The 24476-nt window shown below is 35.4% G+C and overlaps 1 protein-coding gene across 1 annotated transcript; it reads right to left on the minus strand.

The window, feature by feature from the left end:
* Window positions 1–21193: 21193 nt before the first annotated feature.
* Window positions 21194–23663, minus strand: LOC112789972 (indole-3-acetic acid-amido synthetase GH3.6). The gene is made up of 3 exons (XM_025832171.3): window positions 23170–23663; window positions 22173–23086; window positions 21194–22086 (listed from the first exon to the last, which is right to left on the minus strand). Exons 1-3 carry the CDS (start codon window positions 23472–23474, stop codon window positions 21491–21493), a joined length of 1815 nt encoding a protein of 604 aa, XP_025687956.1. The 5' UTR covers window positions 23475–23663; the 3' UTR covers window positions 21194–21490.
* Between the last annotated feature and the right edge of the window lie 813 nt (window positions 23664–24476).

Below are 24476 nucleotides of genomic sequence, written 5' to 3' on the forward strand. Positions count from 1 at the left end.
TGATGCAACCCTTCCTTGATGGTATGCACAATATCTCCTTCGACCATGGAAATGGCTACCAACTCAGCCTTGCAGCTCAGCACATCTGCTACTACATTAGTCTTACCCAACTTGTAATCAACGAAATCAAACTCAGCTAAGAAATCTCGCCACCTAGCTTGTTTGGGGCTTAATTTCTTCTGAGTTTGGAATTAGCTTGTAGCCACATTGTCTGTCTTGACGATGAAGTGTGAACCAAGCAAGTAGTGACGCCAAGTTCTCATATAATGAACCACTACGGTCATCTCCTTCTCTTGGACAGTGTATCGCCTCTTTGTATCATTCAACTTGCGACTCTCAAAGGCAACAGGATGTCCTTCTTGCATTAGAACCCCTCCAATGGCGTAGTTAGAAGCATCGATGTGGACTTCAAACACCTTTGAGTAGTCAGGTAGTGCTAGTACAGGTCCTTTTGTGATAGCAGCCTTCAACTCATCAAATGTCTTTTGACACTTCTTTAACTATTCCCAAGAGTGATTCTTCTTGAGAAGATCAGTTAATGGTGCAGCCTTGGCGGAGTATCCCTTGATAAACCTCTGATAGTAATTAGTCAACCCAAGAAATGACCTCAATTCAGATACTTTGTTTGGCGGCTCCCATTCTTTGATAGCCTTCACCTTTCCTTGATTCATGCAGAGAGTTTCATCTTTAATTATGTGTCCCAAGAAGTGGACTTTGTCCCTTGCAAAGGAACACTTTTCCTTTTTCACATATAAAAGATTCTCTCGCAAGGTCTTAAACACGGTTCGTAAGTGTTCTACTTGTTCCTCCAAAGTATTGCTATAGACAACAATATCATCCAAGTAGACCACTACAAATCGATCAAGGTAAGGTCCAAAGATCTCGTTCATCAAGGTACAAAAGGTTACAGGAGCATTGGTCAAGCCAAAAGGCATCACCAACCACTCATACGATCCATACCTCGTGACACACGTGGTCTTAGGCTCATCACCATCAGCAATCCTCACTTGGTGATATCCTGACCTCAAATCCAGTTTTAAAAACCACTTGGCTCTACCAGGTTGATCAAACAAATCGGCTATCGAAGGAATATGATATTTGTTCATGATGGTTACCATGTTAAGTGCTCAATAGTCGATGCATAGTCTCAACGAACCATCATGCTTCTTTTAGAACAAGGCTGGTGTGCCATACGGTGACTTTGATGAATGAATGAATCCAACAAGCAAATCCTTGAGTTGCTTCTTCAACTCCTCAAGTTCCGGCGGTGCCATCCTATAAGGTGCTGAAGCAAGCAACTTTGCTCCTGACTCCAATTCAATCTCGTGGTCCACCTTCCTCCTAGGTGGTAGTTGTTTTGGCAACTCGGGAGGCATCACATCCTTATTTTCTTTAAGGACTTCCTTGATTTTGAGAGGAACGTCTTCTCTTTTAGATGTTGACCCCCTCTTGTAATAGAGCCAAATATGTAATCTCTCCTTTCTAAAACCCTTTCTTGAGTTGCATAGTAGAAAGCATCGATAGTCCTCCAGCTTTAGAGACTGTAGGGACCATGCATGGAGACTGTTTTTCCATGACGCATACTATGTCGTAGTATGGCAGATGTATTATATTTGCCTTCCTTTGTAAATCGAGCCCAATGACTATTTTGAAATCGTATATGGGTGCTACTAAGAAATCCACAAGGCCCTTCTAAAAACCAAAAGTCATCTTAACCCCCTTTGCTATTCCCTTAAGGGATTCATCTTTGGTATTCATGGGTTTAAACCAACCATTCTTTTCAGTGATCATCAACCCAAGTCTCTTTGCTTCATCAGACGTGATCAAGTTGTATGTAGTACCAGTGTCGATCAAAGTCATGACGGGTTTTCCATTGATAAAGGCTTTTATATACGTTAAGCCTTTCTTTTCTACAGTGCTTACCTCTTTGTCCTTTGGTGGACGAAATTGTGATCACTGTTCTTTAAGTTGTATGAAATTATTATTGTGGCACCAGTTGAATTCACAACTCCGTTCAACTAACCAGCAAGTATACTGGGTCGTCCAAGTAATAAACCTTACGTGAGTAAGGGTCGATCCCACAGAGATTGTTGGTATGAAGCAAGCTATGGTTACCTTGTAAATCTCAGTTAGGCAGATTAAATTGGTTTATGGGTTTTGAAAATAGAAATAAGAAAATAAATAATAAAAGGGATAGAATACTCATGCAGATTCATTGGTGAGAATTTCAGATAAACGAATGGAGATGCTGTATGGTTCAAGGACGCCTGCTCTCCTACTGCTTCAACTCAATCCTTCTTATTCCTTTCCATGGCAAGCTGTGTATAGGGGTTCACCATCAGCGGTGGCTACTTTCAATCCTCTCGGGAAAATGATCCTATGCGGCTGTCACTCGCACGGCTAATCGTCTGGAGGCATCACCCATGGTTGATGGCTACATCCCATCCTCGCAGTGAAAACTACGCTCACGCACTCTGTCACAGCACGGCTAATCACTGGTTGGTTCCTGCGCCTACTGGAATAGAATCTCTTGATTCTTTTGCGTCTGTCACTAACGCCCAGCACTTGCAAGTTTGAAGTACGTCACAGTCATTCATTACCGGAATCCTACTCGGAATACCACAGACAAGGTGAGACTTTCCGGATTCCCAGGATCCTACTCGGAATACCACAGACAAGGTGAGACTTTCCGGATCCTCATAAATGCCGCCATCTATCTAGCTTATACCACGAAGATTCTGTTGGGGAATCTAAGAGATACACATTCAAGCTCGGTTGCATGTAGAACGGAAGTGGTTGTCAATCACGTGCGTTCATAAGTGAGAATGATAATGATCGTCACTTTCATCATTACACTCATCATGTTCTTGGGTGCGAATGAATATCTTGGAATAAGAATAAGAGAGATTTGAATAAAAGAAAATAGGATTGCATTAATACTTGAGGTACAGCAGAGCTCCACACCCTTAATCTATGGTGTGCAGAAACTCCACCGTTGGAAATACATAAGTGAAAGAGGTTCAGGCATGGCCGAATGGCCAGCCCTCTCCATGATCAAGTGACCGAATATTCAAGAGATTATACTGTCAAAAGATATCTAATACAATAGATAAATGTTCTATTTATAATAAACTATCCACGAGCTGAGGCTCCTCTTGGAGTTGAACTCCGAGTTATGACGTGTTTTGGGCGTTCAACTCCGGATCATGACGTTTTTCTGGCGTTTAACTCCAGACAGCAGCATGAACTTGGCGTTCAACGCCAAGTTACGTCGTCATTCTTCGAATAAAGTATGGACTATTATATATTTCTGGAAAGCCCTGGATGTCTACTTTCCAACGCCGTTGAGAGCGCGCCAATTGGAGTTCTGTAGCTCCAGAAAATCCATTTCGAGTGCAGGGAGGTCAGATTCCAACAGCATCAGCAGTCCTTTTGTCAGCCTTCTTCAGAGTTTTGCTCAAATCCCTCAATTTCAGCCAGAATTTACCTGAAATCACAGAAAAACACACAATCTCATAGTAAAGTCCAGAAATGTGAATTTAACATAAAAACTAATGAAAACATCCCTAAAAGTAGCTTGTACTTACTAAAAACTATATAAAAACAATGCCAAAAAGCGTATAAATTATCCGCTCATCACAACACCAAACTTAAATTGTTGCTTGTCCCCAAGCAACTGAAACTCAAATAGGATAAAAGAAGAGAATATACTATAAATTCCAGAATATCAATGAATATTAATTTAATTAGATGAGCGGGACTTGTAGCTTTTTGCTTCTGAATAGTTTTGGCATCTCACTTTTTCCTTTGAAGTTCAGAGTGATTGGCGTCTCTGGGAACTCAGAATTTCGGATAGTGTTATTGACTCTCCTAGTTAAGCATGTTGATTCTTGAACACAGCTACTTATGAGTCTTGGCCGTGGCCCTAAGCACTTTGTTTTCCAGTATTACCACCGGATACACAAATGCCACAGACACATAACTGGGTGAACCTTTTCAGATTGTGACTCAGCTTTGCTAGAGTCCCCAATTAGTGGTGTCCAGAGCTCTTAAGCACACTCTTTTGCTTTGGATCACGACTTTAACCACTCAGTCTCAAGCTTTTCACTTGGACCTTCATGACACAAGCACATGGTTAGGGACAGCTTGATTTAGCCGCTTAGGCCTGGATTTTATTTCCTTGGGCCCTCCTATCCATTGATGCTCAAAGCCTTGGATCCTTTTTACCCTTGCCTTTTGGTTTTAAGGGCTATTGGCTTCTTCTGCTTGCTTTTTCTTTTTTTTTCTATTTTTTTTCGCCACTTCTTTTTTTTTTCACAATCTTTCTTTTTCACTGCTTTTTCTTGCTTCAAGAATCAATTTTCATGATTTTTTTCAAATCATCAATAACATTTCTCTTTGTTCATCATTCTTTCAAGAGCCAACAATTTTAACACTCATAAACAACAAGATCAAAAATATGCACTGTTCAAGCATTCATTCAGAAAACAAAAAGTATTGCCACCACATCAATATAATTAAATTAAATTCAAGGATAAATTCGAAATTCATGTACTTCTTGTTCTTTTGAATTAAAACATTTTTCATTTAAGAGAGGTGAAGGATTAATGGATTTTATTCATAGCTTTAAGGCATGGTTATATACTAATGATCATGAAATAAAGACACAAAACATAGATAAACACGACATTAAAACTGAAAAGCAGAAAGAAATAAAGAACAAGGAATGAATCCACCTTTAGTGGCGTCTTCTTCTTGAAGGACCAATGATGTTCTTAAGCTCTTCTATGTCCCTTCCTTGCCTTTGTTGCTCCTCCCTCATTGCTCTTTGATCTTCTCTTATTTCTTGGAGAATGATGGAGTGCTCATGATGTTCCACCCTTAATTGTTCCACATTATGGCTCAAATCTTCTAAGGAGGTGTTGAGTTGCTCCCAATAGTTGTTTGGAGGAAAACTTATCCCCTGAGGTATCTCAGGGATCTCTTGATTTGCAGCCACATGTTCTACCACTGAGCTATGACGGCTTATATTAGTCTTTCCATCTCCCATGACTCAGAGGTGGAAGCTTTTTGTCTTCCTTTTGAGGTTTCTCTGGCCTTAGGTGCCATTAATGGTAATGAAAAAGCAAAAAGCTATGCTTTTACCACACCAAAGTTAAAATATTGCTCGCCCTCGAGCAAGAGAAGAAAGAAGAGAAGAAGAGGAAGAAGAAGAAAATGGGGGTGAGTGAGGGGAGATGGATTCGGCTATATGGGTGGGATTGGGTGGGGAAGAGAAGTTGAATTGTAAAGGTAGGTGGGGTGTATGAGGAAGAGTGGATAGATGTAGATGGTGAATGAAAAACAAAAGGGATGACCATGAATGGAAAGAGAGAGGGCGAGGTAGGTGGGGATCCTGTGGTGTCCACAGATCCTGAGGTGAAAAAGAAATACCATTCCTTCACCATATAGGCATGTAAATTGCCTTCGTGCATCATTCTGGCGTTCAAACGCCCATTGGTGCACGTTCTGGGCGTTCAACGCCCATGTAATGCATGTTTCTGGCGTTGAACGCCAGTTTCATGCTTGTTGCTGGCATTTAACGCCAGCTTGTCTCCTCCAGGCACATTCCTGGCGTTCAGTGCCAGGATGTTGCTTGTTTCTGGCGTTCAGCGCCAGAATGGTGCTCTGTTCTGGCGTTGAACGCCGGCCAGATGCACCTTACTGGCGTTGAACGCCAGCCCGTGCTTCCTCCAGGGTGAAAAATTTTTTCTTTTGTTTTTGACTCTGTTTTTAATTTTTTTTATTTTTTCGTGGCTCCTCATGATCATGTACCTAATAAAACAAAAAATAACAATATAATAAAAATTAGATAAATAAACTTGGGTTGCCTCCCAACAAGCGCTTCTTTAATGTCAATAGCTTGACAGTGGCTCTCATGGAGCCACAAGGTGATCAGGTCAATGTTAGTGTAGTCCCAACACCAAACTTAGAGTTTGGATATGGGATCTTAACTCCAAACTTAGAGTTTGGTTGTGGCCTCACAACACCAAACTTAGAGTTTGACTGTGTGGGCTCTTCTTGACTCTGAACTGAGAGAAGCTCTTCCTGCTTACTCTCTTTTGTCACAGAGGGATGGCCATGTGCCTTAAACACAAGGTAGTCCCCATTTAATTGAAGGACTAACTCACCTCTGTTGACATCTATCACAGCTCCTGCTGTGGCTAGGAAAGGTCTTCCTAGGATGATGCATTCATCATCTTCCTTCCTAGTGTCTAGGATTATGAAATCAGCAGGGATGTAAAGGCCTTCAACCTTTACTAGCATGTCCTCTACTATTCCATAAGCTTGTCTTAATGACTTGTCTGCCAATTGTAATGAGAACAAGGCAGGTTTTACCTCAATGATCCCTAGCTTCTCCATTACAGAGAGTGGCATAAGATTTATCCCTGACCCCAGATCACATAGAGCTTTTTCAAAGCTCATGGTGCCAATGGTACAAGGTATTAAGAACTTGCCAGGATCTTGTTTCTTTTGAGGTAGAGTTCTCTGAATCCAAGTATCTAGTTCACTAATGAGCAAGGGAGGTTCACTTTCCCAAGTCTCATTACCAAACAACTTGGCATTCAGCTTCATGATAGCTCCTAAATATTGAGCAACTTGCTCTCTAGTCACATCTTCATCCTCTTCAGAGGAAGAATAGTCTTCAGAGCTCATGAATGGCAGAAGGAGATTTAATGGAATCTCTATGGTCTCTATATGAGCCTCAGATTCCTCTGGATTCTTAATAGGAAACTCCTTCTTGCTTGAAGGACGTCCCAGGAGGTCTTCCTCACTAGGATTTTCATCCTCCTCCTCCCTTGTGCATTCGGCCATATTGATCACATCAATGGCCTTGCACTCTCCTTTTGGATTTTCTTCTGTATTGCTTGGGAGAATACTGGGAGGAGTTTCAATAACTTTCTTACTCAGCTGGCCCACTTGTGCCTCCAAATTTCTAATGGAGGATCTTGTTTCATTCATGAAACTGAAAGTGGCTTTTGACAGATCAGAGACAATATTGGCTAAATTAGAAGTGTTTTGTTCTGAATTCTCTGTCTGTTGCTGAGAAGATGATGGATATGGCTTACTATTGCTCAGCCTATTGCGTCCACCATTGTTAAAGCCTTGTTGAGGCTTTTGTTGATCCTTCCAGGAGAAATTTGGATGATTCCTCCATGATGGGTTATAGGTGTTTCCATAAGGTTCACCCATGTAATTAACCTCTGCCATGGCAGGGTTCTCAGGATCATAAGCTTCTTCAGAAGCTGCCTCTCTAGTACTGTTGGATGCATGTTGCAATCCATTCAGATTTTGAGAGATCATGTTGACCTGTTGAGTCAACACTTTGTTCTGAGCCAATATGGCATTCAGAGCATCAATTTCAAGAACTCCTTTCTTCTGAGGTATCCCATTATTCACAGAATTCCTCTCAGAGGTATACATGAACTGGTTGTTTGCAACCATATCAATGAGTTCTTAAGCCTCTTCAGGCATTTTCTTCAGGTGAATAGATCCACCTGCAGAATGGTCCAATGACATTTTCGAAAATTCAGAGAGACCATAATAGAATATATCTAATAGGGTCCATTCTGAAAACATGTCAGATGGACATCTTTTGGTCAGCTGCTTGTATCTTTCCCAAGCTTCATAGAGAGATTCACCATCTTTTTGTTTGAAGGTTTGAACATCCACTCTCAGCTTGCTCAGCTTTTGAGGAGGAAAGAATTTATCCAAGAAGGCAGTGACCAGCTTATCCCAGGAGTCCAGGCTATCCTTAGGTTGTGAATCCAACCATATTCTAGCTCTGTCTCTTACTGCAAAAGGGAAAAGCATGAGTCTGTAGACTTCAGGATCAACTCCATTCGTCTTTACAGTCTCACAGATCTGCAAGAACTCAGTTAAAAACTGATAAGGATCTTCAGATGGAAGTCCATAAAACTTGCAGTTTTGTTGCATTAATGCAACTAGTTGAGGCTTAAGCTCAAAGTTATTGGCTCCAATGGCAGGAATGGAGATGCTTCTTCCATCAAACTTGGACGTTGGCTTTGTGAAGTCACCAAGCATTCTCCTTGCATTATTATTATTATTTTCGGCAGCCATGTCCTTCTCTTGTTCGAAAATTTCTGAAAGGTTGTTTCTGGATTGTTGTAATTTAGCTTCTCTTAATTTTCTCTTCAGAGTCCTTTCAGGTTCTGGATCAATTTCAACAAGAGTGCCTTTTTCCCTGTTCCTGCTCATATGAAAGAGAAGAAAACAAGAAAAGAAAGAGGAATCCTCTATGTCACAGTATAGAGATTCCCTTATGTTAGTAGAAGAAGAAAGGGGTTAGAAGAATGGAGATGGGGATTCGGATTTTTGGATGAAGAGAGGTGAAGAGAAGTGTTAGTAATTAAATAATTAAATAGAAGAAGAAAAGAGAAGGAAGATTTCGAAAATAATTTTTTGAAAAATGAGTTAGTATTTTTCGAAAATCAAAGACAAAATATAATTAAAATTAAAATTTAAAACAAAAAGAATTTTTGAAAAAGAGAGGGAGAATTTTCGAAAATTAGAGAGGGAAAAGTAGTTAGGTGGTTTTGAAAAAGATAAGAAACAAACAAAAAGTTAGTTAGTTGATTGAAAAAGATTTGAAATCAAATTTTGAAAAAGATAAGAGGATAAGAAGTTAGATAAGATATTTTGAAATCAAATTTTGAAAAAGATAAAATTTTTGAAAAAGATAAGATAAAAGATAAAAAGATAAGATAAAAATTTTAATAAAAAGATATTTTGAAAAAGATTTAATTTTTTTTTTAAAAAAACTCAACTAACAAGAAACTACAGGATAAGATTCTAGAACTTAAAGATTGAACCTTTCTTAACAAGAAAGTAACAAACTTCAAATTTTTGAACCAATCACATTAATTGTTAGCTAATTTTCGAAAATTTGATATAAAGATAAGAAAAAGATTTTGAAAATATTTTGAAAAAGATTTTTGAAATTTTCGAAATTTATAAAAAAATTAAAAAGATATGATTTTTGAAAAAGATTTTGAAAAGATAAGATTTTTTAAAATTGAAATTTTGACTTGACTTGTAAGAAACAACTAATTTTAAAAAAAATTTTGACCAAGTCAACCCAAAATTTCGAAATTTTTGGAGGAAAATAAGGAAAAGATATTTTTTGATTTTTTGAATTTTTAATTATGAAAGAGAAAAACAACAAAAATATTCAATGCATGAAATTTTTAGATCAAAACAATGAATGCATGCAAGAATGCTATGAATGTCAAGATGAACACCAAGAACACTTTGAAGATCATGATGAACATCAAGAACATAATCTTGAAAATTTTTGATGCAAAGAAAACATGCAAGACACCAAACTTAGAAATCTTTAATGTATGGACTCTAACAAACGAAAAATGCATATGAAAAACAACAAACAATACAAAACAAGAAATCATCAAGATCAAACAAGAAGACTTGTCAAGAACAACTTGAAGATCATGAAGAACACTATGAATGCATGGAGTTTTCGAAAAAATGCAAGAAAAATTTTTAAAAGCATGCAATTGACACCAAACTTAAAAATTAACACAAGACTCAAACAAGAAACACAAAATATTTTTGGTTTTTATGATTTTATGATTTTTTTTTTTGTATTTTTATTATTATTTTTCGAAAATATTTTTGGAAAAACGAAAAATAAAAGAAAAATTTTTGAAAAAGATTTTTGAAAAGAAAATTACCTAATCTGAGCAACAAGATGAACCGTCAGTTGTCCATACTCGAACAATCCCCGGCAACGGCGCCAAAAACTTGGTGGACGAAATTGTGATCACTGTTCTTTAAGTTGTATGAAATTATTATTGTGGCACCAGTTGAATTCACAACTCCGTTCAACTAACCAGCAAGTGTACTGGGTCGTCCAAGTAATAAACCTTACGTGAGTAAGGGTCGATCCCACAGAGATTGTTGGTATGAAGCAAGCTATGGTTACCTTGTAAATCTCAGTTAGGCAGATTAAAATTGGTTTATGGGTTTTGAAAATAGAAATAAGAAAATAAATAATAAAAGGGATAGAATACTCATGCAGATTCATTGGTGAGAATTTCAGATAAACGAATGGAGATGCTGTATGGCTCAAGGACGCCTGCTCTCCTACTGCTTCAACTCAATCCTTCTTATTCCTTTCCATGGCAAGCTGTGTATAGGGGTTCACCATCAGCGGTGGCTACTTTCAATCCTCTCGGGAAAATGATCCTATGCGGCTGTCACTCGCACGGCTAATCGTCTGGAGGCATCACCCATGGTTGATGGCTACATCCCATCCTCGCAGTGAAAACTACGCTCACGCACTCTGTCACAGCACGGCTAATCACTGGTTGGTTCCTGCGCCTACTGGAATAGAATACCTTGATTCTTTTGCGTCTGTCACTAACGCCCAGCACTTGCAAGTTTGAAGTACGTCACAGTCATTCATTACCGGAATCCTACTCGGAATACCACAGACAAGGTGAGACTTTCCGGATTCCCAGGATCCTACTCGGAATACCACAGACAAGGTGAGACTTTCTGGATCCTCATAAATGCCGCCATCTATCTAGCTTATACCACGAAGATTCTGTTGGGGAATCTAAGAGATACACATTCAAGCTCGGTTGCATGTAGAACGGAAGTGGTTGTCAATCACGTGCGTTCATAAGTGAGAATGATAATGATCGTCACTTTCATCATTACACTCATCATGTTCTTGGGTGCGAATGAATATCTTGGAATAAGAATAAGAGAGATTTGAATAAAAGAAAATAGGATTGCATTAATACTTGAGGTACAGCAGAGCTCCACACCCTTAATCTATGGTGTGCAGAAACTCCACCGTTGGAAATACATAAGTGAAAGAGGTTCAGGCATGGCCGAATGGCCAGCCCTCTCCATGATCAAGTGACCGAATATTCAAGAGATTATACTGTCAAAAGATATCTAATACAATAGATAAATGTTCTATTTATAATAAACTAGCTACTAGGGTTTACATGAGTAAGTATTTGATGCATAAATTCACTTCCGGGGCCCACTTGGTGTATGCTTGGGCTGAGCTTGATCAATCCACGAGCTGAGGCTCCTCTTGGAGTTGAACTCCGAGTTATGACGTGTTTTGGGCGTTCAACTCCGGATCATGACGTTTTTCTGGCGTTTAACTCCAGACAGCAGCATGAACTTGGCGTTCAACGCCAAGTTACGTCGTCATTCTTCGAATAAAGTATGGACTATTATATATTACTGGAAAGCCCTGGATGTCTACTTTCCAACGCCGTTGAGAGCGCGCCAATTGGAGTTCTGTAGCTCCAAAAAATCCATTTCGAGTGCAGGGAGGTCAGATTCCAACAGCATCAGCAGTCCTTTTGTCAACCTTCTTCAGAGTTTTGCTCAAATCCCTCAATTTCAGCCAGAATTTACCTGAAATCACAGAAAAACACACAATCTCGTAGTAAAGTCCAGAAATGTGAATTTAACATAAAAACTAATGAAAACATCCCTAAAAGTAGCTTGTACTTACTAAAAACTATATAAAAACAATGCCAAAAAGCGTATAAATTATCCGCTCATCATCCTTCACAGCATTCATGAGTTGGACAGATCTAACACACTCAGTTACTTGTGATTGAGCTTCTCGTTCCTCAATGATAGATGCCAGAGTCCCTAACTTAGGACAATCATTCATTTAGTGTGGTTCTTTGCACACGAAGTATCCTCCTTTGGGCACAAAACCCTTTTTCTTTTCCTCGTACTCTTTCTTTGAAGAGTATTTTCCTTCCTTCTTAGTTGAGAAACTCTTTCCCTTGTCTCCCCCACCTTTAGTAGAACTAGGCTTGGAAGAAGACTTAGGTTTAGAGTCTCTCCTATGATATTCAGTGAGTGATTCGGCCACCATGATGGCCTCGTCGACATCCTTAACATTTTTTCTTGTTAGTTCTTGCTCTGCCCAACATTGGAGTCCATCAACGAAGAAGAACAATGCATCCTCTGATGTTAAGTTGGGGATTGAAAGCGTGAGAGTAGTGAACTCTTTTACGTAGTCGCTAATCGTACTTTTGTGCTTCAACTCCCTCAACTTCTTCCTTGCTTCATAAACCACATTCTCTGGGAAAAATTGTCTTTTTAACTCATTTTAAAACTTTTTCATGTAGATATGTTGCTAGTACCCTTCTCCATATCTACGCATCTTCTCCTCCACCATAAAGTAGCATTATCAGAAAGGTAAAGAGCTGCAGTGCATACCTTTATTGCTTCTCGACCACCCATTGGCCTTCAAAGTACCTCTCCATTTGTCATAGGAAGTTTTTCACCTCTCGAGCATCCCTCACGCCCTTGAACTCCTTTGGCTTTGGGAGATCAATCTTTGTCGTCTCCCTTATAATGGTTGGTCGAGATTCTGCCTCCTCGAACCAAACTCGAACTTCCTCAAATAGCTTCAAGGAATTCTCAAACTTCTCTTCGATTTGGAGCATACTTTTTTTGAAAGCATCTAGTTCTCCTAACACGTGAGTCTAGAGGGTCTCCTTGTCAAGTTCTATCCTTTAGAAGTACTCATCCATAGAGGATAGAACATTCTCCAACATAGAAACTCTCTCTTCTAAGAAGTTAGAGTCTTTATCTCTAGGCTCACTTGAAGAATGGGCTTCTTGCCTCCCCATTGAGAAGGAATAGCATCCCTTCCCCTTAAAGACTCAACATGCTCCATAGTTACACTAGAAGCCATACCCACAAACCATTCGTGCTCTTTCTCGAACCTTGCTCTGATCCCAAATTGTCACGACCTTGGACACACTCCAACGCTATCATGCCATCACTTGGACTTACTCAACCTCTTGAGTTAAGACCAAGTCAGACTACCTTAACACTTAGCAAGAAAGCTAAGAACACAAGAGAACACAAGAAAAAAAAGTTTTCGTGGAAAAAACACTTTATTGCTCAAGTGTTTATTACCAATGACTCACACATGACTCACACACCCAAACTCTAACTGTCACCTCTTATTTATAGCCATCCACTTCCTTAATGAATAGTTAGGATTAAATCTAATCAATGGTCCAAATTAATCATACAAAACTTTCATTACAAATATCTATCCTACCACAACTTTCTAAATACTTCTAGATTATTCTGTACTACTCTTCATACTTTTATATACATCAAGACTCTTCTAAAATACTCTATGACCTTCTAGAGTCTTCTAGAACTTTCTAAGGTATTTTGGGACCTTCTAGGACATTCTAGAATGTTTTAAAACCATCTAGAGTATTTTCAAACACTCTAGAAAACTATACAAACACTGTTAAATCTAATCTTATAAAATTTATCGTGACAATTAGCAAACTGGTAAAAAAAGAAGACAACGTGAAATTTTCATGGTATAGATAACTTTTAATGGACTTATTAATAACTGAACTAAAGTTATTTTATTACCAAAAAATTCAATTGAATTCCCATAGAAGTTTTCTGAAATTTATGATTTTTATCATTTTAATATTTTAGATTTAAAATTTATTATAGTAATATTCGAAATTCAGTTTTAAGTACTATATCGATCCCTAGTCCTTTTCGACATTGAGTTAACCAATAGATTGTTGAGCTAGTTCTGACTTGCTATGTTAGGCATAGGGTTAAATAATGTCATTTTAATTTAGCACTTAAACAAAATAAAAACAAAATTATTTTAGAAAATGAAAAGAGATAAAACGATTTGTACATCATATAAACTCTTTTTTATCTTTTCATTTTTATCTTGTTTAAGTGCCAAATGAAACGACCTCGTTTAGTCCTATGTCTAACGTGACAAGTCAAAGCCAGCTCGACACTTTGTTTACTGATTCAATAATAGAAAGGGTTAAGGAACCAATATGGTGTCTAGAGCTAAATCTCAAAAATTAGTATAGCAAATTTTATACTTAAGAGACTAAAATAGTAAAAATTGTAAATCTGATAGACTAATTTAAAGATTTAGTCTCAAATTTCTTATAAGAATAAATTACCATTTGTACTCAAAAGATTTGAACATTGACTAATGTACCCATCAAATAAGAAAACTAACGTTGTACCCATGAAAGATAGATTCCGTGTGACAAAAGTACTAAAATCCTAATTTTTTGTTACTTTTTTAGTAATATCAAATCTCTCTCTCTCTCTGCTACCGAAGCTCGCTCCTCTAGCAATGTTGACGATGCAAACACCCTTCTTCATCTCATATGCGCTTCTTCCCTAACCCCAACACCACCCACCCCCTCCACCCTTCCACCCCTCCGTCCTCTGCTCCTTCAACGACAAAAAATACCATCTCAAACTCATCAACAACCACAAAAAAATCGACAACGACTTCTGCCTTGATTTCCTCTGTCTCCGAAGACCACTGCGTGCAAGTTTCGATTTGGTGGCTTTGGTAGTGTCGCGTCACTCCGTCCTCCTCTGTCGGTTCAAGATTGGCGTCCTCCACCTTCTCCTTTGTGATAACGTTGTCCTCGGTGCCGTTATTGGCAATGCGTCACGCGCCACCATCTTCCTTCAATTGCAGATCTAGAGTGTCTGTATTTTAGTTTGTTTGAGTGCTACCAAAGCTCACTCTTTTCGTTGCATGCCACTGTGGATTACCCAAAGATTTGAATTTGAAGACACCCTAATTTTTATTTTTCTGTGTTCTTCAATTTTTAGCCGGAAAATAAAAATTCTAGGACCTTTCTTTTGTTTTTATTTAAAGAATTTTTCATTTAAAATTGAAGCTCAGTGTTCAATTGAATTAGTTGTTTCTGAGTAATTGTAGCTGTTCTACTATTTTAAGATTCGATACATGTGTAGCTCATTGAAATTTATTGTCTCTTTTTCTTTTTTTTGTTCTACTAGATGACCGCAATGACCTCCCAATAGTAGAAAAAAGAATATTGATAAAGGTAGTTGTTGTTGCTGTTGGGATAAAAATAATGCTAAAAAAAGAGAGAGTTGAGATTGAAGATAAATAACAAGGTTAATTTAAAAATCTTTTAATTTTATTAAAAAATCAATAAAAAATTAAAATTTGAATATTTTTATCACATAAAATTCATTTTTAATAAATATAACGTTAATTTCTTTGTTTGATAAATATATTTGTCAATATTCACATATTTTATAGATACAAATAATATTTTTTTCAATCTCATAAATATATCTGTACGTATATATAAATACATGAAGTACTTGACCAATTTTTTGTGGACTTAAATTTAACCACTTGCAGGTGGGGACTGGGGGGACTCTTAGCTTGTAGCATCTTGGATCAAACAAAAGAAAGAGTATGTGCATATTATAATTCAATCTTCAATGGTACGGCCACAAGTAAATGCTGACTCAATTAATAATAAGGACAACTTAAAGGAGGGTAAGGTGTGGGGAAGAAATATCATGAGTGACACGAGACTACTTAGATTATATTGGATCACTCCATGGACATGTCTCTTTCTTGTAAATAGTAGATCTCGAAAGATTAATATTATTAACAAAAACAATATAAAATGAATATATTGATTACAGAACGTCTTCTTTTATAAAATTTGTTTTCTCCCCATTCAATCATATTATATCATATTATATGTACATTAAAAAATAGTAATTAAATTAATTATTTATATAAAATATATATTAAAAATTATTTAAATAACTATTTATATTTTCCAGACAAAATTTAACACAATACATATCTAACACTTGAATCTAAAATATTTAGAAGTAGAGATTTAAGATAACAGGATTGTGATATTTTTGAATCCATTAGTGATCCAGTCGATTAAAATTGGTAAAATTAAACAAAGTTGTTAGAAGCATGGTTGTATGTAGGGATATTTATATATAAACCATTGTCGATGTCGGTGGTCCTCTTCCATAAATATTAATATCACATTCTTCCATCTAACAATTGCATGCATTGTCTTATATATTTGTATGAGAAGTTTGGTGTGTGTTGGTGTATAACAGCTTAACTATTTTACAACCGAGGGGGACTTATTATTATTATTATTATTATTATTATTATTTGCAACAAACCTTTCTACATTGGAAAAACTTGACAAAAGTCTGCGTAGTTATATTGAAGTCACAGTGCATTAATTGGAGACATTTCAACATCACACTCAAGCTAAGATAGTAGACAGTAGTACTACCTAGAAACCACTTTAGAAAAAAAAAATGCTAATTGCCCATCGAGTACAATATTGCTAAATGTTGTTCCAAAATATCAATTCCTCGAATTTGATTAGGCCCGCCAAGTAATTAAATGCATACGTTTGACAATTAAAGCCACAAAAATTTATCAGTTTTTTAACGGATCTAAGTTTTATTTAAGGGTCTACCGCTAAAAAGTTGTCGCATGTACAAGGTGAGATTCGAACCTCCGACATTTATTTAAACGAACGAGTGAACTGACCACTCGACCAACCTAAATTGATTATTTAATTATTTTTTTATAAAAAATATTAGTGAATAACCTTTTTTAAATATAAATTCTATAATATAAAAAATGGTTTAACATTGACTTTAACAAAATAATAATTTAATAACAACATGATAGTTTTGTTATATATAAATGTACATACACCAATATATTATAGATGTGATTGAAATCAATTTGAATTGGTTAATTTACTCTTTTATTTAAGTAAATATTAATTATTTGAATCTTATTTTATGTATGCGGTAATTTATTGATTAATAATAAATTATTAAAAATTATAAAAAATTAATTATTAGGCTGCTGAACTGAACTATAGAATATACCATGTGAAATAAAACAAAATATATTATAGATGTAATTGCATGCTTTAGAAAAGAAAGAAATAAAATAGCCCTTAGCTAATGGCCCTTATCATTATGACCCAGATTTTAACCTTAGACTTGTTACACTAAAGGATGCTCTATACACTAGCGTGTGTATTAATCAATCTTTTTCTTAATTTATCATATTATTAATTAATGTATAAAATAATAATTAATATTTTACTTTGATTAAAATTTTAGTCGTTACATTTGACTTTTGTTTTACATATGCATCTTCACCAGAGACAAGTTGTTTAAATTGACACACACACACAATATATATATATATATATATATTCCACATTTTATGATCTTAATATGATGATGTATATGTCTCCTTTATTTTAATTTAATTAATGTAATTGGTGTTCAAACACCGGAATAATCAATTCTATCTAAAGTATTAATTAATAATTAGAGTAGGTTATTGGACTTTACCTAAATATGACTTGAAGCAAATTAGTCTATCATAAAAACAAGATTCTGATAAGATGATTTTTTCCTCTCATCCGTCATTCTCAAACCTAAACTTAACCAATAATGTGGCGACAACTTTTCCATAAAACATTTCACTCTATTTTATGTAGCATTTGCTGAAGAGAAAGCACAACTGTCCTCCGAATAAATAATCAATAGTTCCAATTGAACCACTGTTATTACACTCTTATTAGTAGAAATTTGACTAATTCAATTTTTATTTTTGTTAATCAATAAAAATTAAATTTAAATACAAGATGTCATGACTATACAGTATATGAAGATATTCAAATGTGTCGTTGATCTTTATTATATAATTAAAATTAACTGTTAAATTTACTGAAATACTAATATTTTTGGAACACTACTTAAACAATATATTTTTGATTTTGATGAAAATATATATAATATGGCATTATATTACCTACCGTTTTGAATTTGTCTTGAAATGTTTTCTTAGCTAGCTTTGATGAGAATGCACATACAGAACAGAAATGGAAAACTACAAACAGGACAGATACATGAGAGGCAAATGCTGCTTACACCAATTCAGAAACATAAAACCCAAAGTGATAGATGTACCACAACCTTATCTCCTTTCTCACACTTTGAAGTAATTTCAACTGCTTTCATGCTTTATTCTTCTCAGCCAAGCCACACTTTTGTCTCTCAAAACAACTTTTGTCTCATTATTCTGACTTGTTCAAACCTCATATCCTTATTCTTTATTTTACCAACAAATATTTAGATTGGTTTCTTTAAATCATTCTAAATTAAATACTTTATTTTTTTAATAAACTTTTATTTTTTAGAACTACTTGAAATTACTATTTTTTGGATAAATTGATCTTTCGATCACTTTTAATCAAACTTTTAATGTGTGTTGAACAAATTATTAATTCTTAACTAATTTAATTCTTTTCACATCCATCCATTTGAATGTTTATTCTTCTTTTAGTTTGTTCTGACACTCACCGTCTCAGCCCATGGAGACGCGTTTTTATTAACAATAACGTAAATTATTTTTACATTTGAAATTAATTTAATGTATATTTCTATATAATGATATATCTAGACTACACAAGATGTATCAAAGGAGATACTAGTGAGTGACATAAATTTGGACCATATAATTAATACATATGGATAAGATTAAAAATTATTCAAAATTTAAGTTATTATTAAAATTTGTATGTGACTTTGTATTTTAATAATTTTGATCATTTATGTAAGAGTTAACAACCTAGATTTTATCAAGGTAATTAATATCCAACTTAGTCTTTAAAATTCTCGACATTCGCTAAAATAATTCTTAATTTTTGAAAATAATTAAATTAAACCTTAAATTTATAAATCGTGATTTTTTTGTTTTTAATTTAACTACCCTTAACACAGTACTAAAATAAAATGTTAATGTGTTATTGTAATATTTTCAGCATTAAAATGGCATGACTAAGACTCTAGTATGATTAAAAAAGTATTTTAAATTAATTAATAATTCGACTTATTTTAGTCTTTCTACTAATATAAAACTAATTATTTAAAATAAGTCCAATTAACAAAATTAAGACACCTATATAATCATATTAAAATTTTAGTCATATCACCTTATTATTAAAAATGTTATGCTAATATTTTAACGTTTTATGTTAACACTGTATTAATTGAAATTGAATTAGAGACGATTACTTTAAATTTTATCTTTTTAATTTTACACTTTCTAAACTCTAATTTAGTATTGTTCAACTTTGATTGAACTTAATTAAAAAAAATTATACTTGTAGTATTTTTTTAAAATAAAAAAGCTCCAAATAATAAAGTGGAGTATAAAGAATAGGTACAAAAAGAAATTATGAAACTCAATCTATAGTCATTTTTGACATTGCCATCAATAACTATAGGAGTCAACACCACACCACTCAACTTGTAGTATTCTTTTATTTTAAATATCTATCAAATTTAAAAGTAAAGAGTCCAAGTGTATTAAATTGTTATAATTTAAGTATCTAAGAATAGTAGATGAAATGAGGTAATTTATTAAATTATTTCCCTTTAGAAACAAAATAGCTGCGTATGATTGTTTGTTTGTTTGTTTGTTTGTTTTGGTAGAATATGCAGCAAACAAGGAAGAATTTACTGTGATTGCACTGTTGCAGTGATTCTTTCTTATCTTCTCTGCTCTCCCCTACCAACTCATCATCAAAATTCAATAAAAGCTGAGCAATGTCCTTGTTTTTATTTCTTTGACTAGTCCTATGTGCTATTTCACGGCTAGTTTTATGGCCTGAAAAACTGATTGAGTTTGTCCTTTGGTTGGTGCATAGTGGGGCACTGAGATCATACTCCATGAATTACACATTACAATTTGTTCTTATTTGCTGCCAGCAAATATTTGCTACTTTCAATTTTCTGTTTCCTTTTTCTTTTTTCTTTTTTTATGGAATTGCTGAACAAAGCATATCTTTAAATTTAAACACTTGAACACAACAAACTCCACTATTACTCCTGTTCATTTAATACTCATGCATGTATTTTCTTCTCATACATAAATGTGAACAGATTCATCATCGCTCATCCTATTAAAGTCAACGAATATTAAATGTTTATAGCCCAATTTTCTGGTAATTTTTAAAATTATGTCCAAATTGTTAAATTTAATTAGTCTTGATATATAATTTTAGAATAAACTATTAATATAAGATCTACCAATATATGTGTATTAGGCAATTAATTTTCAGCATTACAGATAATACATTTTTTTTACACCTATCAAAATAAACATATACGCATCGTTTTTAGTTGAATCTGACACTAATAAGAACTATTTGTTAAAGAGACTCCCAAGAAGAGAGAATTTGGACTCATAGCCATCACAAGGGCTTCTCTTCCATCTTTCTTTTATTAATACTAGTTTCTAAACTTTTGAATTATAAAATACATCAATTCCTAAACTGCCAAAACGGACATTTTAACTAGTCTCTATTCCAACTACAAAAACTTATAAATATTATCTAATTCTTCTCAAAATTTAAAAAACAAAGACTAACAGATTAATAAAATTTGAAAAACAAAAAAGTGGCTACTTAAATAAAATTTGGATACCAATTTAAAGTTTTATTTATCTTTTAAGAACAACAACACTCTATAAATACAAAATCTCAACTAGTATGTATTTATATATATTGATTTATATATTTAAAATATTATATTACTAAAAAAACTTATAAATATTAAATATATTTATAAATAAATACATAATAACTAATTTAGTAATTGAATTTTAGTGGGCATAATATTTTTTATATTTATATATGATGATTGGTAATTGATGTTTAATGTTCAACCGAAAAATCTTTTTGATATCTTTTATAATGAATTAGAGAAGAATAGTAAAAATTTATCAAAATTTATTATTTTTGGTTATTAGTTAATTATCAATGTTTAAAAGTACGGGATAAAATATATGATTAAATTATTAAATTAAAAAAATTAAATTAAAGAAATTAAGTGGATCACTAAATAATAGTTAAAAATAATAAATTTGGATGGTTGTGAACAATTATCTTAACGAATTAATCAATTGCACTGTGATTTGTTAGTTGTCGGATTTAGATAGTGAAATAAGAGTAAGGGGAAAAAAGTTAGCTTGCTTTTTCCTGAAAACTAAAGAAAAAGATAGGAGTACACATTTTGAGGCCGTTATAGAAAAACAAGCCCCTCCATGAGTCCACGACACTTCACTTCAGTGAACAGCCATCATTGCTGCCTGCAATTAATCTAAGAAACCATATTCCAACACCCAAAAACCGTTTTCATGATTGATTCTGAAAAAAAAAAAGAAAGAAACAAAAAGAAGAAGAAGAAGAAGAGAAGAAAAGAAAATATAATTTACTGGATAAAAAGAAAGACCAACAACTTTTCTTTCAAACACGAATTGCTTTTTACAGTGGCTAGGTTCAGTTCACTATCCCAATTTATCACAAGAACTAGAACATAGAAATTAACCTAAAAAAAGGTAATTAATTAACCCCCTTTTTTTTTCTTTTTTGTCTTCCTTCCCTAACATGCCTACGGAAACAGTTCATGTGAACCGCCATGAAAAGCTACCAACCACGTCATAATTAACAATAACAATAACAACAATGTTCCCAACTTGATTAGTTTTTCTTCAATTCTGATTATTGTTATTGATCCACTGCTTGTGGCCTGGAACCCATTTTGGACACTTGGGACTAAAGTAGGTTGAAGTTGCCCTTGAGTTCAAAAGCTCCACAACAGGTGCAAATTTCACGCACCTTGGAGTCTTGTACTGATTTATGGAAGCGCCTAAGCTAATGGCATAGTCCATAAGCTTATCAAAAGTCCCCTGTTCGACGATCTTGATTTCCAGCGGCCCAATCGACTTGTCGGAGACTCGTCCCTGGCGGTAAACGCTGTTGAGCGATTCTTCAATGGCTAAGCAACAATCCTCGAAGACGCAGGGTGGAATTTGGGTTGTTCCGTTCAGAGTTAGCTCCCAGTAGAGGACGTAGTGGCCTGGGATTGTTGTTGTGTCTGCGTAGCTTGTGTATTCCGACACGGTGGCGTCGAACGGGACGAGGTGAGTCACGGCGTTCTTCATTGCGTTCTGGAGCTCCACTTCGTCTGTCTTGTCGGCATCTATGCTGAGGACTACGTTCTTTCTGCAGACGAAGTTGAATTGTGGGGCCTTGTTCTTGAATCCGGCCACCCTCAGCACATCACCCACTCTGTAGCGGTATAGTCCTGGAAGAGCCAGAGATGATATTAATATATACACAATTCTTATTTAACTCTTAAATACAAGAAAGAATTAAAAACAAAAATCCCACCGGCGTATGTTGTGACAACTAGCTCGTATTCCTGGCCGACCTTGACATCAACGAGTTCAACGAGGTCTTGCTGTTCCTTGTCGGAGAGAGAATCGCTGTGGTCGGAGTTGGTTCTGTTGACGGGAAGGAACTCGTAGTAGCACATGGTGGGAATAAGAGTGTAGGAAACCTCACTAGGCTTGCAAAGAGGGGTAAGGTTAACACCAAAGTAGCACTCGCTAGAGGCATACATGGTGCACACGAGTGGTAAACCATTGCTATAGTAATCCAATGTGGGAATGTACTGTGACATTGTCCCAGTCACAATAACATCCACATACTTTGTGTTGGGCCACAGCCTAGTGATGATTCCCTGCCAAGATTTCTTCCCGCACTCCGCCTCGATGAAATCCGCCAATTTCGGGTCGGGTTTCAGGATCTTCATAACCGCCTCGCGGACCGAAACGTCCGTGATCTCGGCGTTCACGCTTCCTGTTCTTATGTCATTGCAAAGAAGGGTCCAATGCTTCTCCAGGAAGCGAATCGCCCGGATGAAGCCGGAGGCGAAAACCGCTCCCACTCGGAGCACCTCTTTGTTCTGGCAAAGGCCACAGAGCAATTGGGAATACATGCTTTGGTAAGAGTCTGGACAGAGTACGGTCTCGTTTGGGCTGGTGTAGTTTGTGTACGGGTCATAAGGTCTGTCCCTGAAGTATGAGCTCTTGTAGTAGCTCGTTAAAACGGGACGAGCCACGATCCCTGAGGGTGTTTTGGCCTCGGCTTTTATGAACATTAAGTACATTCCTTTGCCGTTTTCTAAGCCAGGAACAAACTGGCTCATAACCGGCATCAGTAAGCTATACAGCAAGCTCCTCCTTCCCAGTTCTTCTTCAATTGTAGGCATCAGCTTCCTCTCACCACCCGATGTTCCGGAACTACATAACAAAACATGATAATATTATGTCACTATTTATAACTTACATTATTCAATTTAGCTTTTTAATGTAACAGAAGATACCTTGTGAGGAACTCTGAAATGGGCTTAGAGCAAAGAATTGGGGAGGTATCGCCATTGGCGATACGATTGATATCGGGCTGGAGGTCCTCGTAGGAAATGACAGGGAGTAGTTTTTTGAAGGTGTCGCGGTCAGTTTGGCCGTTGAGGCCGTGTCGCCGGAGGTACTCGACGTTTGCATTGCGGGAGAGGATTTCGGAGAGGACCTTCTGCTGGACTTGGTCGGCGTTGGAAGTCACATCCTCGATGAACTCGAGGATCTTCCTGTTCTGTTCTACGAGGTTGTAGTCTTTCGGAGCCTCAGGCATGGTGGTGTATGTGAATATCAGAGGGCTAATTAAGAAAGAGAGATTTTGTGTGTGTGTATGATGATTCCGTTAGAGAAGGGGGAGGAGGGAGGGGGGGAGATGGGTGTGTTGGGCGTGGGGTGAAAAGGATCACAAAGTGGTATATATAGAGGCACATGTCAAGCTGGGTTTGCTTCTGGGTTTGGACTCGGAGTAATTCAAAACCACACCTGAGGGTACAATTGGGAATTCTTACCCCTTCTTGAACCATTTTTTATTTTCTTCTTTTTTTTTTTAATTTTTCTTGGTCTTCTTTTTTTTATTTATCCCTTTTTTTCACCTATACGTATAGCCGTATAGGGATTACTATATTTTTCACACTAGTAAGTGCCGGGTGTGAACTTTTTGGTTACTGGATTGACTTACTAGTAAATTAACTAGATAATGTGTATATAAAAAATGAGTTATTAAATCTCAGTTATTTGTATATAATTTATATTTAAATATAAATATATATTTAAATATAAATATATATTAAAAATATAATTTAATTAATTTGGGTTAGTCGAGTAGTTAACTCACTCATTCGTTTACATAAATATTAGAGATTCGAATTTTGTCTTATATATACAGTAATTCATTAGTCAACGACAAATCTTTAAATAAAATTTAGATCCGCGACAGTCTCTGTCGGACTAAGGATATTGTGGATAATAAAAAAAATATCAAAATTATAATTATTTATTTTGTATTATAAAACGTTTAAATTTAGTTCTCATACAAAATGAATGGTTAAGATTTTGATTTTGTAGTTGACACCAAAATTATAGATTTCAAAATCATTATTGATTAATTCCTCACACCCATGATTAAATAAAATATGAATTTGACTTGCTTTAAATCTAAATCTTATCTAAACATATATACTATACATAAATCAATATAGTATTCAATATTATACATGTACACGTAACACATTATTTAAATATTTATATCTCATTTCTAAAGCATAAGCATACATAC

Source organism: Arachis hypogaea, chromosome 3 (assembly GCF_003086295.3).
Source record: "Arachis hypogaea cultivar Tifrunner chromosome 3, arahy.Tifrunner.gnm2.J5K5, whole genome shotgun sequence".
Classification (NCBI taxonomy): Eukaryota; Viridiplantae; Streptophyta; class Magnoliopsida; order Fabales; family Fabaceae; genus Arachis; species Arachis hypogaea.